The sequence below is a fragment of the Condylostylus longicornis genome, unplaced genomic scaffold (genome assembly GCF_029603195.1).
Source record: "Condylostylus longicornis isolate FDR11 unplaced genomic scaffold, ASM2960319v2 ptg000020l, whole genome shotgun sequence".
NCBI classification, from domain to species: domain Eukaryota; kingdom Metazoa; phylum Arthropoda; class Insecta; order Diptera; family Dolichopodidae; genus Condylostylus; species Condylostylus longicornis.
The window spans coordinates 1812535-1833687 of NW_026577989.1; the positions used below are offsets into that span (position 1 = coordinate 1812535).

General features: G+C 25.2%; 1 protein-coding gene across 1 annotated transcript; it reads right to left on the minus strand.

The window, feature by feature from the left end:
* Positions 1-839: 839 nt before the first annotated feature.
* On the minus strand, positions 840-20242 carry LOC129606637 (mucin-2-like). The gene is made up of 10 exons (XM_055517051.1): positions 20239-20242; positions 19523-19710; positions 10781-11038; positions 4154-5722; positions 2656-4097; positions 2282-2591; positions 1897-2212; positions 1709-1836; positions 1472-1642; positions 840-1394 (listed from the first exon to the last, which is right to left on the minus strand). Exons 1-10 carry the CDS (start codon positions 20240-20242, stop codon positions 1155-1157), a joined length of 4626 nt encoding a protein of 1541 aa, XP_055373026.1. The 3' UTR covers positions 840-1154.
* Between the last annotated feature and the right edge of the window lie 911 nt (positions 20243-21153).

The following is a 21153-nucleotide window of genomic DNA, read 5'->3' on the forward strand; positions in this document are numbered from 1 at the left end:
GTATCTCTTCCTCTAGTAGTTACTAACCAAAATGTGCCTAATATATTTCTATTTTACAAATTTATATATGAAATAGAACATGAAAAGAATTGGCAAAATTATTTAACAAGTTCTCATTTAAAAATATATGAGCGGCAGTATGTATTGTTTTAACGATTTTGAAAGCAAAGAAAAGTTCCAATGCACTCAGAAAGCAAGCTTCTTTTTCTTTATTTATTTACTTTTGGCTTTTTCGGGAATTTGTATCTATCTCTTTTTAATACCCGTGTCCAAAAATCTGTTTGATCCATTAAAAAAGTGCTTTCATTGTAGTAAAAGGTTATTTGAAATTTTTTTTATACATAAATGTAAATTGCTCACATCAATTTTTTTAAATTTTCTTAAAATTAATTGGTGTTCTTAATATAAATCTATTAAAAATTAATTCATACATGACAATAAGTTTAAAGCAGAGAAAATAAAATTAAAGCTCACCACGAACTTTCTCACAGTAATCGCTGTAACGGTAAAGTTTTTAGCTCTGATTTAATAACAGAAAATTGTTTGACGTTTATAAAAATTTGAGAGAGTAAAACGATACTTACTACAGTAGATGGTACTTCGATTTTGATTTACAAAAAATAATTTAATAAAATTAAAAATTTAAGACAAAAACGAGATTTTGTAATTAAGAAGTAAGGTAGTATAGAGAATCACTACTCGGATTTCAACCAGAGGTAGTAGGAATTTCAGAAATTTTTCAAGGTAAAAATATATTGTCTATATACAAACTTGCTACAGATATATATACTCGTATATATATATACGTACATATGCACCTATAACAAAAAAAGTATAACTAAATTTGTATACAAAATAAAAAAATTTATTGACTAATTTTTTCGTAATGCCAATTAAAACTTAAAATAGAAGTTTTTCTAAAATATTTTTGATTTAATATCTCTTTAGAAAGATAACTTAAATAATATTAAAACGAAAAAATAATTCTAACTTAATATTTAAATAACACACTAATTAAAAAATAAAATAAAAATTTAAACAAGGGTGTAATTTTTTAAGCATAATTTACAGGCCTTAAATTGCTCTTATAAAATATTCTAAAATTTTTTTATTACTAAAATTAATCTCTCCTATAAATATTTTAGATAATTACTCTAAAAGTTAGGATTATAATTTGAATCTCTTGGATATCTAGGTGTTCTTGCATTATACGTATACATTTGATGAGCATCCCATACGGGGTCTGTTGAATATGGATTCATTTTGAAATTTTGATGATACGTACTATAAGGCTTATAGCTAGTATCATAATAATTATAATCATGTCCACCGTGATTTGAACCCCAACTATCATATATATTTGATTGACTACCGTGCATAGAACTTGGAATTCTCTGAAATTATAAAAAAAATGTGTTTTTTTTTTCTTTAGAAATTTAACAATCTAGTCAAAAATTTAAACTTTTGGTACCTTTGATTTAATTGGTGGTTTTGTGTCATTCCAAGCATCGTCTACATTATATAAATCTTCAGCCCCAAAATTATCAACACCACCCATGTGATTTTTATTTAATTCATTTAACATATCAGCTGTTAGAGGCGGTGGAACTTTTTTCTTTGCGCTTTTATTTCTATTTAATAGCTAAAAGTAAATGGAAGCATTTTAAAAAGGACACAATGATATAAAATATAAAATGTTACGACTTACCACTGTAATACCGAAAATAAATATAAAACAGAAAGAGCCAACGCCTATGACTATTAAAACTATTCCCCATTGAGGAATCAGCACATTTTGTTCTTCGAAGTCTATCGTTGATGGGCGAACCTGTGACACTACAAATATTTCCAATAGATTATTACCAAATATTTATCTATGATTATTTAATATCATACCAATAAAATCAGTTGCTAAAGGATCTATTACATATTTTCCTAACATATAAGTTTCTTTGACTAGTTTTTCACCTTTTCCCTCTAAATAACTATTATTTTCATTAGAATTATCTGAACCTAATGGCACAACAGTCAATGGCGTTTGAATAAGTGCATCATGAAATAGACGTTTTATTTCCTGTGTGTTAACATCACGCGTGACATTACCCAATTCAATAAAATAATCGACAAGGACACTTCCTTTACTAAAACTATCAATTTGTACTTTCTTGAACCAATTTCCTAAATAGGGTGCGTTAATGTAAACTTCGTTGAGCTAGAATTGTTTAGATAAATAGATTGATTAAGGCGATACGTCTAATATTAGCACATGTAATAATATTACCTGAGTTTCAATTTCTTTTGCTAATGTTTTCCATTCCACTGTATTATGGTCAAGAAGTTCTGGAGACCATTTAACTCCTTCAATGATTTTAATAGTAGAAGCCATTCTGCACTCTACTTTACAATGACCAGGCTGTGTAGGACGTGTTGCTTCGGTTGTCGTTGTAGTAGTAGTTGTAGTTGTGGTCGTTGTAGTAGTCGAGGACGGTAATAACTCAGAAATATCTATAGTACGAGCGTTTTCTAGTAATTTCTCAATTGATATTGGTGTTGTTGATGGTGTTGGCCACCCAGTAAATTCAGTAGTTGCCCTTAAGTGTTTGTAAAAAAGAATTTAATTTTATTTTATTGAGAACATAGGTTGTAATTACGTACCTAGTTGGTGGTCCCTTTTTGATTGTGATTTGTGGAGGTGGTGGTCCACTTACTTTTGGTCTAGGGCTTGTAACCCTAGAAGTTTTCTTATTTAATGAACTTGGAAACACAACTTTGAAATTATTATTTGAGGCATCCAATGTTTTTGAAGAATTTTCTGATGTGGATGATGTTTGGACAGCTTCTACTTTATGAGGTTCTACAGCTTCGTCAGGTTTGTAACCTGGTGGCAGGAGATTGGATATATCTTTTACTTCAACTATTTTATCCTTTCCAAGTATTTTGGTTATATCTAATACTTCTACTTTTTCCTCCTTTGAAGCTTTATCAAGATTGAATCCTGGTGGAAGGAATTTGCTAATATCGTCTTTGACAGTTACCGCTAAAATTTTTTGCGTTGTAGATTGTGTGATTTCTGGTTTTGCTGTTGATAAATTGAACTTAGACGGTTTAAACTTATATCCTGGCGGCAAGAATTTACTAACATCATCCACAGTTGTTAACATCGGCTTAGGAGTGCTAACTTTTTGTTTGTAGTCTTTTGGTAAAAATTTATCGTTGTTTTCTTCAAATGTCAACTTACTTAATATGTTTGGTATTGGCTTCTGAGAAGCTTCAGTAGTTGTTTCATTTACTCTATGCCCTTTTGGTAAATGACTAGATAAAATAATTTCCTGCGCTGTAACAGGAGAATTTTTAAATGAACGACTTATAGTTTGATTTCTAATTGGTTTTTCACTGCTTGTAATTGCTGGTTCGGTTGTAGTTGTAGTAGTAGTTGTTGTGGTCGTTGTTGCTGGTTTTTTGTTTCGTAAAGTGAACCCACTAGGTCTAGCTTTAAATCCTGATGGCAAAAGTGAACTTATATCATCCATTTTTATATCATCAAAGTTTATTTTAGGAGTTTTGGTAGCGCTTTTAGGAATGAATTTTCTATTCAATTTGTAATTATTAGTTGTGGTCGTCGGTTGCGTCGTTGTTGGTACTTGCTCTGAAGTAGATAACTTTATCTTAGATTCAACATTTTCGGGAGTAACAGTTACATTTTCTTCATCGATATTAGGTGGCAAAGTTGTTTCAGATAAAGATTCAACTGAAGCAATTTTTTCGCTATCTTCATTTGTTTGTTCTGATAAGGCAGAAGTCTTCTTGCTCTTAATTTTACGTTCTAGTTCGGATAGTGTTTGTTTTTTCTCCTCTTGTTCAATTGCTGGGAATGGTAAGAAACGGGCCCCGTTTAAACTACGACTTGTTTGTATTGATGCAATAACAACATATCCTTCAGTCGAATTATTTAATCCTTGTTCATCGCCTATGGGGTTTTCAAGTGAAGCTGTATCATTTTCAATATTTTCTTGTGGTTTACTAATTTGCACACTAGAGTCAATTGTTGTTTCCGTGGTTGTTCCCTGTGTAGTGTTTATTATGTCGTTGCTTGTTTCCTATAAAAATTAAGATTAAAATAATATAAATTTTTGCAAAAGTGAAGATATCTTACTTGACTTGGCGTCGTTGTATCAGAAACGTTATCATTTGAAACCGTTGTAATAATTTCTCCAAGGGTTTCTTCACTTGAGCTTTCTTTAACTTTTTCGTGTTCTTCCCTTTCTTCAAGTATTTCAATAAGTTTTTCAATTATTTCCATTTCTTCCATTTTTTCATTATTTTCTATTTGTTTCTCTTTTCGACTTTCATTTTCATTAATATCTTTGTCATTTTTGTTTTCACTCATATTTTCTAAATCAGTATCATCCGATTCATTGTTTTCCATTAATTCTTCATCATCAGGTTCAGCTTCATCTTCATCGCTGTAATCTTCATCAACATATTCCACACTTTCTTCTTCAGCATTTAAATCTTTTTGCTTAGTAAACTCTTCTTCATTATTTTTTGATATTGTTGGCTGGGTTGTGATCTTCATATCATCTTCTTCATTCAAAGGGTTTGTCATTTTTTCCATTACCTTACTAAAATCTCGTCTAAATGTGGTTGCTTGAACAAATTTTTCTCTTTCTGTTGTTACTTCAATCTGTAACTTCTTATCATTATCGGAATTTTCTAATTGGGGAACAGTCGTGGTTATTTGCACTTTAGATTCATCATTTTCATCATCATAATCTAAATTTTTTGGTGTTATTGATGATTCATTTTCAGTTTCATTGCTTGTTTCATTGTTTAATTGCATTTCTTTTGATATTTCTTCAATTTCACCTGATTGTTCTTCGGATTGATTACTATCGGCTGGTAAAAAGAAATTAGACGTCAATATCATTGGTTTTTCAATATTTTCAGAATTTTCTGAATTATCAGTTATTTCAAGTACTTCATCTACATCATCTACATTATGATCAGTTGTTGATGAAACAGTTGTAGTGGAAGTTATCGGTTCATCAGTTGTCGTATTTTTTTCCAAGTCTTCATTGAAATCTTTTAAACTATCAATCAAAGATTTTTGTTGTTCACCATTAATCTGATTTATTTCCAATACTTCATCATCAAGTTGATTTTCTTCTTGTTTTTTAGATGGATTAAAAGATTTCAAATATTTTGGATTTGCACCGACTTTATTTAAAGAAGGACGATTTCTTGAATGAATTGGTTCATTTACTTCTCTACTAATAAATACAGGACGTTTAGGTTGAAAACCACCAGTTTTATTATTCGAATTTTGAGAATGAGGCGTGAAACGAGATTTCGGTGTATTAGACTGTTTGGAAGAAATTTGTGATGAGGATTGTGTTACAGATTGTTGCTGTTGTTTCTTATTTTGTCTTGATGAACTACCAAAACGGTTATAACGTGATTTTTCAGTTGATAAAAATTGTGTTGATTCTGTTGTAGTTTTCGTTGTTGTTTTACCACGTTCAGAAGTTGGTTGGAAACGATTTCGATTAGTACGTGCAGGAAGTTGTTGAGATTTTGCAACTTGTTGTACATCTTCATTTTGTTGAGTTATAGTAATTGGTGTTGATGTTTGACGAGAAAACGGACGAATTCTTGGTCCAAATGGTCTTGGACGACTTGTTTGTGGAAATGATGCAGGTTTTTCCGATGATGTCGATGTAGACTAAAAATTAAAATAAAAAAAATATATGTAAGTTTTTAAACTGAATCGTAATATGTGTTAATCGTAAAAATTTTCAATTAAATAAATTACCTAATCAAAATATAATTATAAAATAAATAAATTTCACTTAAATTTTAAGAGATGAAGATGATTACGTTATAATATGTTTATCATCTTGATAAAAAAATATTTCAATTGCCTGCACACAAGTTCAATTAATCTTTTGCACAATATTAGTGTTATTGTGTGTGAAAGAATAATTCAAATGGCATTGCTATACAAAAGTTATAGAGGTTTTCTATGATTTTAAAGAGTTTTCAATGTTTATGGATGTATGCTTGTCCTAACACACATTATGTGTTATAAATTGTATTTAGATAATATATGCTTTTGTACCGTTATTCTTAACAATGTGCATTGAATTGCTTTTCAATTATGCTATTTAGGGTATTATTTCGTTATAATTTCTCTTCTTATACCTTCAATAACATTACAATAAATAATAACTGAAGTTGATTGAAATGAGTGAGACCTTATCGTCACAAACCACAAAAATCATAACAGTAATAAGCAAAATATAATAAAATTTTCATTGATTTTCTATTAAAAATTAATTTTTTTCTTTCCTTTTCTGGTTTGGTTTACAAAAATTAAAATACAGATTTGATTGAAAAAAAACCGCCAGTGGCTTATTTGACTTTTTGGAACTTTGACAGAGGCTTACTTACTAATATTACAATTTCTTATTGTATTGAATCACATACATACATACATATGCGTACTAAGTGAAATATAGAATAATTTGATGAAAAATTCAATTAAATATTTTCAATGAACTTATTAAGTCAAAAAGTATTGTATGTCAAATTTTAACCACTTTACATAACTTTAATTAATAAAATCACTAAAGAGAAGGAAAAGGAGGTATCGATTTAAATACAACATGTAGATTGGTATTTTAATTTTATCCAACAAAATTGTGTGTGTGCACACTTTTTTAAATGCTTAATGACATTGTGTTAAATAGATTGCATAATGGAATTATCAATAGAATTATGAATTTTTTTTTGAAATATTTTGTAATATCTAAAATATTTTTTTGTGAAGCACTAATCCTACATGAATGCAGTAAAGGAGTAAAGTTTTTTAAATTTTTATTAAAAACCGCAAATTGTTCATTCATTTAAATAAAAATGCATACGTACAAATGTATAGCATTTTAGATTCATTTAGCAATTTGCATTTACATGATGCAGGAACAAATTTAGATCATTTGTCATATAAATTCTATATAGTTACATATAGATATTTTGTATAACCTTTATTTATTGGCTCATTCAAGTAAAATCATATTGAAGTTAACATTTATGGCATTTATCCACAATATTTAGTTTTTAAAGTACGAAATGAAATTTTTAATGAATTCGTCAAGTTTGTATTAATTATTCTTACACCTATCGTTAAGGTTTTTTACGAACGATTAATGTTGGGATATTTTCACCGAACAAATTATACTGCCATATATAAGATGAATCAATCAACTTTCAGTTTTTAATAAAAATTAATATTTAACAACTAAATTTAAAAGGCAGGTCTACAATTTGTGCTTTTTCAAAATATTTTTTTAAATCTTCAGGGTGAAATTCTTGAAATTGTGTTATTCTTTCGCTCCTGTATTCCAATAAAAAAATTCTTTAATGTTTTAAATCTTAAATTAACACTTAACCAGCTGGGTATTAGTTTGTGCTTTTTCAAAATATTTTTTTAAATCTTCAGGGTGAAATTCTTGAAATTCAAATGTGTTATTGTTTCGATCCTGTATTCCAATAAAAAAATTCTTTAATGTTTTAAATCTTAAATTAACACTTACCCAGCTGGGTAAAATTCTATAAAAAATTTTTTTTGGAAATTTTTAAAAAAAAATTCATGAGAAATTGTTGGTTCAAAAAAAAAAAGTGAAAAAAATAAAAGATGAGGAAAATTACAATTTTCCTAAAGTTCGATTCGAATGTTCGCATTTCCGAAAAAGAAAATAAGTAAAACTAAATGATGCACGCTATTCTTTATTCCAAATCCTCTAATAACCCTTTCAAAAATTGTTTGCTTTGAAGGTTTGATCTTTTTTTTTTCGGAACGGAAGTTATGAGCATATAAAGATATGTTAGAATTTCGTCAAATTTTCTTAAAATCCATATATAGCCCCGAAATGTTTCCAATTTGACACTATATGTTCCGAATAAAAATTTTTAATAATTTTCGATCATTTGCTCGATGTTATATGGTTTCTTAATTGTTGTTAAATCACCCTGTATACGAAATATTTTGAAATTATACCGATATTGAAAATATGACAAGAATTATGGCTGACAATATTAGGGTGACAATGTTCTTAAATAAAATTTTACTTTAATTTTAAATGAATTTCTCGTAAATTAGAATTGTTTTAAGATTCTTCTGATTAAAATTTTCACTTAAATTATAAATTATTAATTATTTGCATTAAATTATTTCCATTTTTCTATTATTTCTTAAATACTTAATTATTTTTTATCTATTTTCCGGTTAAAGGGCGAAAATAAAAGTAATGAATACCTATACAATTATTTCACCTACAAAATAAGCTTCATTAAAATTATATGATGCGAGAAGCTCATTTTTATTGCTATCATAGATCAAAACAAGATCTAAATGTGCCCATAATTATCCACCTTTGAAATTTTAAATTTTTCTTTGTTTTTTTTTTTCCTGGTTTTTTAAATAATAAAATTCCCTTTGTTTTGTCAGTTATGGTTAAAATATTTTCCGTTAAAATTTTAATACTTTTCTTTTCTAACAAAAAAAAAAAAAAAAAAGAGTTATAAACTTTTACTTTTAATTCAAATTTCTTTTCTACCAACAAAATAATTTTGAAATTTAAAGTTTTTCATTGAGAAACGATCATTATGAATTTTTTTTTATTTCTTTCTTTATCGATCGCACACATACGTTAAACTGTGGTCATCATTTTTATTTTGAATTTTTTATATCCATACGAACGTATGTTCGAAGAATATACTAAATCTGTTTTACCGTTTGTAACGCTAAGAAATAATGCTCTGAGATATAGACTCAAGTGTATGTTTTTGATCAGCGTCGAATTCTGAGTTGATTTAGCTTTGTCTGTCCAGGCGTCCGTTCGTCGATCCCAACGATAACTCAAAAACTAATTGGGCTAAGTTCACCAAATTTATTTATTGTAGTAAGTGCCGGAATCCTATTTAAATTGGACATGATCGGGGTACCGGCTCGGGTAGCTGCCATACAACTTCAAAATTTATTTGGGTATATCTCAAAAACCGGAAAAGCTATGGTATTGAAGTTTCACGCAAGTGAATATATTAGTAGGGCCGATGTGCTTGACAAAAATCGTTGAAATTGTTTGGTACCTGCCATACAACTTCAAAAATTATTTGGCTATATCTCAACTTCATTTTGCACATAGTATTTTGAAGAACACAGTACTAAAATTTTGCATAAATTAATATGGTAATACGGCAACTTAAAGTCATAGTCTGTCCCATAGTCAGTTATGGCATCTTTATTCGCACATAGGATAACAAATTCGTACGGGTATTACAGAGTTGACAAGGTCAACTCTATTTTTTTCGTTTTATCTATGAATTACCGAAATCATCCAAAACGAAAAACTTGTTTTTTCGATATTATCTTAAGTAGGTGGAAAGTTATTTATTATGTAGCTCTTTATAGCTTACTTTTCTTTTCTAATTATTTATATTTTGGTTTGATTTGAGCGCCAATTTATTAAGCATATTTTAAAGATTCCATTACATTTTTTATTTATTTATTCCATTGTTAATATTTTCAAAGCTCTAAATCTGATAAAAATCTCTAACTAATTTTCTAATCACATTATTATAAAGTTTGATCAAGTGATTTCGAATATTAATAAAAATAAACACAAATATGTAGGAATTATAGAAAGCAATAGAAAAAGCAAAAAAAAAAATTTTATAGGTTAAAAATTATTAAGCATTTAAATCAAGTTAAAATCTCGAAAAGTAAAATTTATAGTGTACTTAAATCTTAAATTTTCAAAGTTAATATTATAAGTCATAAAATATCATGTTTTTATTAAGTCAAATTTGTCTATAATTCTGATGAATATAAGATTAATTTTTCGTTGAGGAATTTCACCAAAATTATTTTTTTTTTACCTTATGTAATAAATATATTATGTAGACAGTATTTAATGAATAAAAGTATTTTTCTATTATCTTATTCTATATTAATAAGTTTTTATAATTTGAGAAACTCTTTTGTACAGTAAAATACAGTAGAATCGCTCTAATACAAACTAATGAATATGAAATGGACTGCAGCAAATTAAATATGATTTAGCTCGTTCATATATGGCAAATATCAACAGTTTATTCGACATTTTTACCATATGTTAGCCCGGAAGACCGAAAATGACATTTGACTATTAAATTTCAAGTCATTATATCAGCATTCCAATTCAAGTAAGTAATTTGAGTGAGACCGGATTTAAGTCAATTAACATTTACATAATATGGAAATAGAATATGCTTCAAGTACTCTTGAAAGCTGCCATGTATAAACATGGATAAATGTTTTGTTATACATTTTTGTTAAATGAAAAGCATAATTTTACAATAAGAAATTGTAAAAAATACTGAAATTTTAAAAAATTTAATTTACATATTTTGTTCTTCGCGAACTATCATCCAATAAATATTTGTATTTTTGTCGTGTCACAGGTTGATATAAACGAGCGTTAGAATATATAAGAGTGATTCTACTGTATATGTAATTGTAATATACGTATTTATTGTGTTTCATATAATATTTTATGTATAAAAATATTATTATTTATTAAAAATATTTTGAGTTTTATCATAATATGATTTTTATGTATTGTACAACTATTTAAATAAAAATATTAAATATTTAATTTTTTATTATTTTCATTTTCTCTTTTTTAGTCAAAGAATTCCTCTTTATAATATGTATGTGAATTCATAAATATGTATATATCACCTGCTGTTGATCATTATTATTAAATTGAGCTAAAAATTGTGATTGCTGATATGGAACATTTCCTCTATTTGTTGATATCTTTTGTGGAATAAAACCGGAATTTCCATTTGGACGGACACCTCTTAAAATTGATGATGATGATGATAAAGATGGTGATGTTAATGATTGACCAGATGATGGAAATAAATTAATTTTTCTTGATAGATTTCCATTACCAAAAGGTCTTGGTTGATCATAAAATTCAGGAGATTTAGTAGGCTATTAAATAAAAAAAAAAAATAAATAAAGAAAAAGAAGAAAATGAAGATTAAGAAATGAAAAAAAAAATATGTTAAATAGTTTTTAGTAAGAAAATTAAATATTTTTTAATAATTTTGTTAAAAATAGTGAAAAAAAGAAATTTAAATAATATTATTAGTTTTTCGAAATTTTTAAGATTTTTCCATCTTAGCACATTAAGTACCTATTAATACATGTGTATATTTAGATAAGAAAAAGTACCTGTTATTGTTAAGTACCTAGTCAGGGAAATTTAATAATATGCTATATAGATAAGACAATTTAAGATATCAGTATTGTTAACACTAATTATTAAAATTTTAAAAATCTTCGGTATTAAGATTAATTGGCACAATTAATTTTTCAATTCAGTTCAATTTTATTTTAGTTTTATTTAATTAATTTCTTGCATGAAGTACTTATGTATACTCAACTTAAAAGCGGAATTTGAGAAATTTTCAAATGAAAATCTTTTCGATTTTTAAAAATTTTGTTTTAAGCAAAAAACTTTAAGGGATTTTAAATTTAAAATTGGCAATTTTTAGTAAAGAACACCTTCCATAATTTTATTTTCATTATTGATTTAATTTAATATTGTTAGAGCTAGCAACACTTTTTAAACTGTTTTCTTTTATATAATCGTATGTAATAATAATGTTAATGCCATGTAATTTTGATCATATGTACATGCATTTTTAGATCTAGATCCACTTTATATCCATAATGTATTATATATGTACAATATTACCGTTTTTTTAAAACAAATATATTCAATAATATTCTATCGTATATGCAAAAATATGCAAAAAAAATTTAAAAAATTTTAAAACTAAAAGAAAAATATTTCAATCACGATTTTAACTTTCTTCAAAATTTAATTTAATTGAATCGTGTTAGGGTTTTACTTTCGGCAATATAAAATTGAATATATATGTATATACATACATATATAATAAATAATAAGATGAAATTTGATCGTGAACTGAATTTGAATATTAATATGATTATTCGCTTTGTTTCTCCCTATGTATAGTATATTATGTACTATATAATTGGTATATGAGCGCCCATAGTATACAGTGATGACAATAAAAATCGATGTTTTGCTATTTTGCAAAAATAATTTCATATTTTGAGATTTGACTCGAAAATTCCTAATCTAATTAAATTTAAAATAAAAAGAAAAAGTGAAATTTTCAAATTATAAAATTATTTCAATAATTTTTTTTGTATATTATGAAAGATTTAAGAAATTGCAACCAATTATATGATTATATATATCGATTAAATTGATAATTTAAGTATAATTGAAATTGTTTCCAATTAGAAAATGAATATTGTAATAATAATTTAAGTATAATTTAATATAAAATTTATTTGAAATTTAAATTTTAGAGAAATTATGTTTTTTTCGCTTTTGTTTAAATTAATAGATCATGAGCGCTGATTATGTATGTATCTAGAATGCATGTATATTTAACATTATTTTTATATATTTTTAAGTTTATATCAAAATTATTTTATAATAATATTTAATTTTAGGAAAAATTTAATTTATTTTAAGATAATGGAGGATAATAATTGATTAATATTGTATAATTTAGTAGATAACCCAGAATACTTATATTTTATTTAAGTAAAACTATAGTATAACTTTACTTTTCAATAAAATTAGGATATATACTCAGTATACATTATCAAAACAAATGAGTTAAGTCATTACTTACTTACAAATATACTAACATATATACGAAATTTTTTGTAAAGTTTAATTTTAAATTTGTTATAGAAAAAATTATTAAAGCAAAATTTACGGTATTAAACTAGAATTGCTATTAATCCTATTTTTCGATTTTTTGTTCTCCATTAACTCAAGCTCTTGTGATTTAGATTTAGTTTTATATTTTAAATTTTAAATTTTTTGACCTAGCAATCTACGTTACATAAATTTGAATTTTTTAATTCTCGCAATTCTATAAAATAATCTTTTAAAAATAATTTAAGAAAATTGATTATTATTTAAAAACCATAAAGTTATATATAGTCTGGGATTCACTTGTTTCTTACTATATATAAAATAATTTACAGATTAATCTAAAATCTTGTTATCTTTTTATCATAATTATATATATATATTTATGTAATTAATTATATAAAATATAATAAAGTGTAATAATATAAGAATCTACACTTAGTTAACTATTTCGTGAGCTTCATTATATTCCATAAATCTTATTTTTTTTTTTATAATTTTTGTCACCTTGTTAACGTGAATCTTTATATACTACTATTTGAATTTTTACCGTTTTTTAATTAATTTTATTATATTTTTTTTTTGTCATTGATTAAGTACATTTTATATAAATTTTAATAATTATGTTCATATAAATGTATAAAGGTGTATAGTTAAATATAAGATAATAATATAATATTGTAAGCAATTGAGTTCTAACACTTATTTTACAATAATTTAGTTTAAATTTTAAGTATATAAGACATAATAATAAATGTGCATTATTATAAAATATTATTTAGAAATAAGATACTTTTATTTATATAGAAAAAAATAATTTTTAGGAATGTAGAATTTTAGATTTTATTTCTATTATTAAGATCGCATGATTGTGTTTCTATTGTGTTGCATATGTTTTAATCTATTATGTAAATTAGTTATAATTTATAATTCTAAGAATTGTATTTACTTTATATATAGTTTATAACCCTTAAATATCTTAATTTCACATATTATATACTCTCTTTTAAGTATTTCACATAATTGAATACAAATGATATAAGCTAATTACGTGCATATAAAAGCACCTATATTTTTAGTAATGAAAAAAAAATCACTACTACTTTTAACCTTTAATTAATTTTAAAAGTTAAAATTCAATTTTATGACTTTTATTGCTATATATTGCTTTGCATATACTTAAATACGTTTTTATACCCGTACGAACGTATGTTCGAAGGGTATACTAAATTTGCCTTACCGTTTGTAACGCTAAGAAATAAAGTTCTTAGATATAGACTCAAGTGTATGTTTTTGATCAGCGTCGAATTCTGAGTTGATTTAGCTTTGTCTGTCCAGGCGTCCGTTCGTCGATCCCAACGATAACTCAAAAACTTATTTGTTCTAAGTTCACCAAATTTATTTATTGTAGTAAGTGCCGGAATCCTATTTAAATTGGACATGATCGGGGTACCGGCTCGGGTAGCTGCCATACAACTTCAAAATTTATTTGGGTATATCTCAAAAACTGTAAAAGCTATGGTATTGAAGTTTCACACAAGTGAATATATTAGTAGGGCCGATGTGCTTGACAAAAATCGTTGAAATTGCTTGGCTCATTTTGGTACCTGCCATACAACTTCAAAAATTATTTGGCTTTATCTCAACTTCATTTTGCACATAGTATTTTGAAGAACACAGTACTAAAATTTTGCATAAATTAATATGGTAATACGGCAACTTAAAGTCATAGTCTGTCCCATAGTCAGTTATAGCATATTTATTCTGACATAGGATAACAAATTCGTACGGGTATCACAGAGTTGACAAGGTCAACTCTATTTTTTCTCGTTTTTTATATTTTTATTTTTTTTTTGGTTGGCCTAATTCTTAATATGGAACTGGCATCCATTGTATATTTAGGTTTTCCTATATTTATTTTCTTTTTTTATTATTTTCGTTTTAATTCGGCTAATTCAAAAATTTTGTAACATTTCATTAGAAAAATGTGGAATAAAAAGTGTAAAAGTTAAAAACATTTTGTGTACGCAATTTAATAAATTTGTTACGGTGTTAAAAATATTTTCATTTTTATATTGACTTTAATTTAAATGCATAATACGAGTATGTTTGTATGGTATGGTTATTGTAGGTATATTTGTATATGAGGAATTTGTGAGAAAAGAGATCATTGTCCCCTAAAACAGAATTGGTGTTGAACGTGATTAGATTGATTTTTATTCAATTTAAACATGAGGCAGAGGGAGAGGGGGAGGCAAAAGGTGGAGAGCCATAGCAATTGAAAAAATATGGTGTTGTTTTGTTTTTTTTTTTTTTCATTTTATTTCCACTATGCGATTATATAATAAAATCAACCTGGTTTTAATTATATTGCAATTTTTCAATTGTAACTCTTGTTATTTTCTTTCATAATAATTGGGTACATTTTAACAGATGAGTGTTATGTTTTTTTTTTCTTGATTTTTTTTTTTCATTGTTGATAATTTCAATTCATTGTTTGTTCATGAAAATGCGAAAAATTATTAAAACATTTTTATTTTATTTTTTTTTTCATATTTTTCATTTTTTTTTTTTAATTTTAATTGCGACAACTGAAATTTTTCATATAGAGCTAGGTATTTATACGCAGAAAGAGAGGGTGTGAATTTTATTTTCCACCCATATTTTGTTAAAAAATTATAAAATTAAATTTTTTTTCACTTTAATATTTATTTCTTTTGATTAATTTATTGATTCACATATATTTTGAGAAATTTTACCAGTTTGGAATTTTTTTTTTTGTGTTAATTTTAATTCTGAATATTTGGAATTTATATAATAAAGAAAATGAGCCCGTGGCCTTGACTTGAGTAATACACAATAATTTATACTCATATGTGACATAACATTTTTGTTTGTTTCGTATTTTAAGGATTTTTTTTTTTTTTAATTTTTTCTAGTTAGTAAATAATTTATTGGTTTTTTTTTTTCTGCAAAGTATAGAAAATTGCAAAATTCTCTTAATTTTTCGGAAATAAGCTATTGTAAATAAAGAATGATTTAAGTAATATGATAAATTAAGACCACACAGGCCAACAATCAATTCGAATTATACATAACAAGATTTAGACAATATTATTAAATAATAATAAAAAAAAAGTAGATCTCGGATCAAATTTTATATAGACGACATATACATACATGCGTACAAATTTTCACAGTTTTTGGTATTGAGAAATTTTTATTTAAGTCTAAAGTAATTTTTCGAAAAATCTGACGAATATTTTTAACAATTGCATAATGATATCACAATGATTATTTATATATGTCAATCAACTAATTATACTAAATTTTAAAATTTGAATTCTAGAACAACAGTGTCGATAATTTCGAAAAACAAGCAGTTGACTGTTTTAGATTTGAATTTCCTACACATATACGAGTACACAAATAAAATAATTTATATAGTTTTTACAAATAGATCTTGTGCTAATTTCAAATTATACAACATATTTTATTTTTTTATAAAAATTCTAATATTTGCTTAAGAATTGTAGTATAATATACATATGTGTGTATAGTATATGCATTAGGTGTGTTTTTGCAAGTGTATAACAATTATGAATATTTAACAAATCATATTTCTTAAAATCGTTTATACAAATGTGTATGCAAAGAAAAGTGCAGCATCTTAACGCACTATATGCTAAGACTTAGCAGCTAAGTCATATCACAAAAAATTCTAGTGAGTATTTAGGTATTTACCCTTACAAATTAATTGTTATATTCTTAACTCTCATATAAAATATTCATTACATTACGCGTAAAATATTCTATGTGACCATGAAAGCATTTTAAAAGAAAATATTTAAAAAATCAATTTTTACTCATAAAATACCCGATATAAATTTTTTTTTAAAAAAAAATCCCGAAATCAATTTTATTTAATTTCAGTGAACAAGAATTTTTTTTGTGCTAATATTAATTTTTGCGGTTAAGAAAAATTATAAAGGCGAAAGATGATTATGACCATATTTTACACATTTTTTTTTTCTTTTTTCAATTATATTTTTATTTTTTTTAATTTTTTAGTAAATTTAAGTTGATTAGTTGAAAGTTATTTTAAAAGTGCATATTATACAAAAGGTCACATACTTTAAATTTTGAATAAAAACAAAGATAAAATATTTTGCTTAAAAATAATAAAAATGATTCATAATTAAAATTTATTTTACTTATAATTTTTTATTAAAATTTATTATAAATAATTTTCTTAAAAAAAAATCAATGAAAATTTATTTGATTCATGAACAAAATCTTAACAAAATTGATATTGAAAGAGAAATTTTTTTATAAACTTGAACGATTTATGAAAAATCAAAAGAAAAAATTTTTTCTCTGGCTTATAAGGTATTGTCTCCTACTAATTGGTATACAAATTTTATTAAATTATTTGATATTTAAATTTAATTTAGAATAATTATAATAAAATATAACGAGTTTGTGTTGATTTCTGTGATTTAAGGCAAAAAACCAAATTCTGGTGTTAAAAATTCAATAAATAAAATATTAGCACCGTTTATTGTGCCAAACAATATCCTATACGCTTATAACAAATGTGATTTTTTTAAAAGACACTGAACTCTTACCATACGAAAACAAAGAATTTTATAAAATTTTTTCAGGCTCAACTCACAACAATTTCTTCGCCTTTATCTATAATATTTAGAAATACATTTTCTGTGCTATAAGGACTAGATATAGAATAAATAAACCTTGGAATATCATGTATTTTTATAAATTTCTATAAAATGGGGGTTTTAGTTTATTCAGTTCTAGAATAATTCTAACTTGTAGTACGTTCGAAAAATCACGCTACACACACTAAAAATATAAATCGTTCGGAAATTACTGGCTGCAATAAAGTGCTTTCGAAAATTCTATCTACAATAAAGAAATGTTAGAAATGTAACGCAGACCTCTAGTATAAATTTTGCCGCTGCTTCATAAAATTTTTTTTTTTCTTTTTTAATTTAAAATTCAAAAAAAAAAATTTAAATTTCAAAATGGCAGATTCAGATATTGAAGGGTATTAAAGTAAGTTTTCTTTAAGTCTTCAAATCTTGTTGAAATTTCCTTATTTTGCAATGAATTGGAAGACGAAAAGTATTTGGGATATCATTTCATAAACAATAAGATTTATGTTATTCTCGAACGATAGATTGTTTAGAAGTTTCAGAATTTCTAGACTGCGTAAACAAAAAAAGTTTAGCTAAAGTTTTTGCATATACTGTTTAACACTGCAACTTAGAAATTTTAGTTCTAAATTAGAATTTTCAGCGCAGCGTGCATAAACGAAAACCCCCTATCCTTATTTAAAAAACCTTATATCTGGTATACAAAAAAAAAAGTACACTTATCTTTCGAAACATTTATAACTGGCATGAAAACTTTCATCATTGCCATAGTATTTCGTTACTGCACTATATATATTTTGGGTATATATAAAATTATATTAAAAATAACAAAATTTCTGAATTTTAATTGAATTAATTATAAAAATTACATAACATTGCATCAAATTCATTCCAAAATATTTAAATTTAAGTTTATCTAACGCGTCATCTGCACTAATTTACATTATGGTATATATATAGATAATTGGTTTGTACATAATATACCGAGCAACTTATCATATAGTCGTGATCACGCTTCTTCTTAAATAAAAATAAATTGTAAATATTTATTTTAATTTTTGAATTTTAAAATCATTTTTTTTTTTCCTAATTTTACTTTTGTTGTTATTGTAATGGTCTAATGATGCTGGGTTTAATTATTTTAATTTATAAAGGTATTAAACTTTTATAAAAACACTTATTGCAATAATTATATATACATTTTGTATATATGTATGTATGTATTGAAGAATTGATATTAAATCAAGTTAACTGACCTATAACTGCTGGGTAAATGCAAACTTTATTAAAATTGAATTAATTTTTTTTTTTATTTTTTTTAAAGGAGTTCTTGTTTTCTTTTTTACTTTTTGTATACTTTGTATTCTTCTCACATTCAGAGTTTTCTATTGAACTTATAAGTGTTTAGATTTTTAAAATTATGTGTATATGGATTTATATGAAAAGTATATCAAGGTTAAAATTACAAGATAAATTCAATCATAAAAAATATTTTGTTGTTTTATTATGAATTCAATTTCAATTTAATGCTGTGAATGGAAGAATGAAGCGAAAAAAAATAAATTGTATGTACAAGCAAAAAGAAGTACACAAGAAATGCGCCTTCCATATTTCATTCATCTCGTTATACGAAAAGTTGTTAATGAATTTTTAAAAAATAATAATTACGAAATAAATATTTGTAAAAATATTTATTAGTTTGCATTTTAATTTCGAAATTTAAATGAAATTAATTTCTTAAAATTGATATTAATTCTATAAAATATTATAGAATTTTTGATGAAAACATTAATGAGCTACTTAAATAGTTTTGGGTATATGCCTTGGTTTATATTCAAATACATTCATTCTATATAGTATTTCATATAAAAATACCCATTCTATAGTAGTTAGGGCCCCTTTGACTTTATAATTTAATATTCCATATATTTTTTTTTATGTCATTTATCGTATTTTCCATGATCTCATAAAAACGAATATTCGCATCTAAAGAAAAAATTTATTTATTTTCTATATATAGCTTATTTAACTTACGAGAACACCAGAATCTCCATCAGTATTAATTGAAATTCCTTGTTGATCTGAAACACTATTTCCATTTAAATTTGTTGATCCAGATGTTGGAAAAACATTATTTCTAATTGAACTTTCTCTTTGGAGTCTTGCTAATGCTGGAGGTATAAAACGTTGGTTAGATAATGGTTGATAAAAATTTGGATTTTCTGAAAAGAAAAAAGAAAATTTCAAATTTATTATAATTTTAAACATTAATAATAAATTTTAAAAATTAAATAAATAAATAAATTAATCGGGCATTTGCAGTTCAATGACCCAAAACTTTATACCAAATCAATTTGAATTGAATACCGTTTTACAAAAAAGTAATTACATAAATTTAAAAGAATGCAAAAACTAACTAAAAATTGTTAAAAATTCTAGAATTTCAAGGTTTTTTGGTATTTAAACGATTATGCAATTAAAAATTAAAACACCTCGTTCTTTATTGTGTCATCTCGATTTTTTTTTTTCAAATTACCGTGCATAATAATGCAGTCACACATACATACATATGTATATACGTTCTCGAAACCATATGTAGATTCATAAATATGTATATAAGCAAATTGTCATCCGATGACGTACGCCTTACATCGCATATATCATTTATTTTGCACCATCAACCTTCATATAATTTTGGTATCGTCGGTAAGTTTTTAAATCAGGTTCTTCTGAAAACGCAGTATGCGTACGCATTTCTAACTTAAAACTAAAAAAACTTTTTCGCATTGATTGACAACTGCAAAAAACTGTCATTTGTTTTGTCGTAGTAAAAAAGTTCTTGCAAATCTTTATCTAAGTCATATTTGAAAATGCAGTTCTACCAATAGTACAAAATTGAAGTTGTTATTTTTTAGACATAAAAAATGGATTTAAGGAAAAAATTAATTAAAAATTATAAATTCGAATATCTTACAGAAGCAAATCGAGATAAGAGTTTAAACTTACGCTAATAAATCTTCTATATCATCATCGTCCATCTTGCTTAATATTCAATTTAAGTTAGCGCAGTTAGAAAATTAAAAATGCGATGTTGCGTGAAGTTTCTGAAATATCTTAATTGCAGTTGTAGTTTTCAAAATGGCTGCTACTGCAGTTCTGAATTTTTAAAAACACTGCTTTGTAGTTGAAGCAGTTCTTATTAAACAAATGTGCTGCAATTTAGTACTAAGTTAGAACTGCATTTTCAGAAAGACCTATCAACTTCATGTACATAAGAAGATCCAAAAATATAACATCTTTATATATACATACAATTTTTTTTTTTTTTGATATTCACACACTTGATGGTGTAAATTCGTGAAATATATTATTTGTGAATGACATTCTTATCGTTTTTTTTCACTATTTTATTATTTTTCTGATTCCTTTTTTTTTTTTGTCATTTCGATTGTAGTTAAAAAATCTTTTAAAATTAAAGAATTTTTATTCAAAATCGTGTTGATATTTCGCTACTTTTACGATACAAATTTGATCTTTTATATACTATAATAATCTTAACAATAATAGTTTGTAAATATACTGTATATAAAGGTAATAATAATGATGACGCGATGATAATGATGAAAATGATGATATTAAATGATAACAATGACTTTAAATGATGA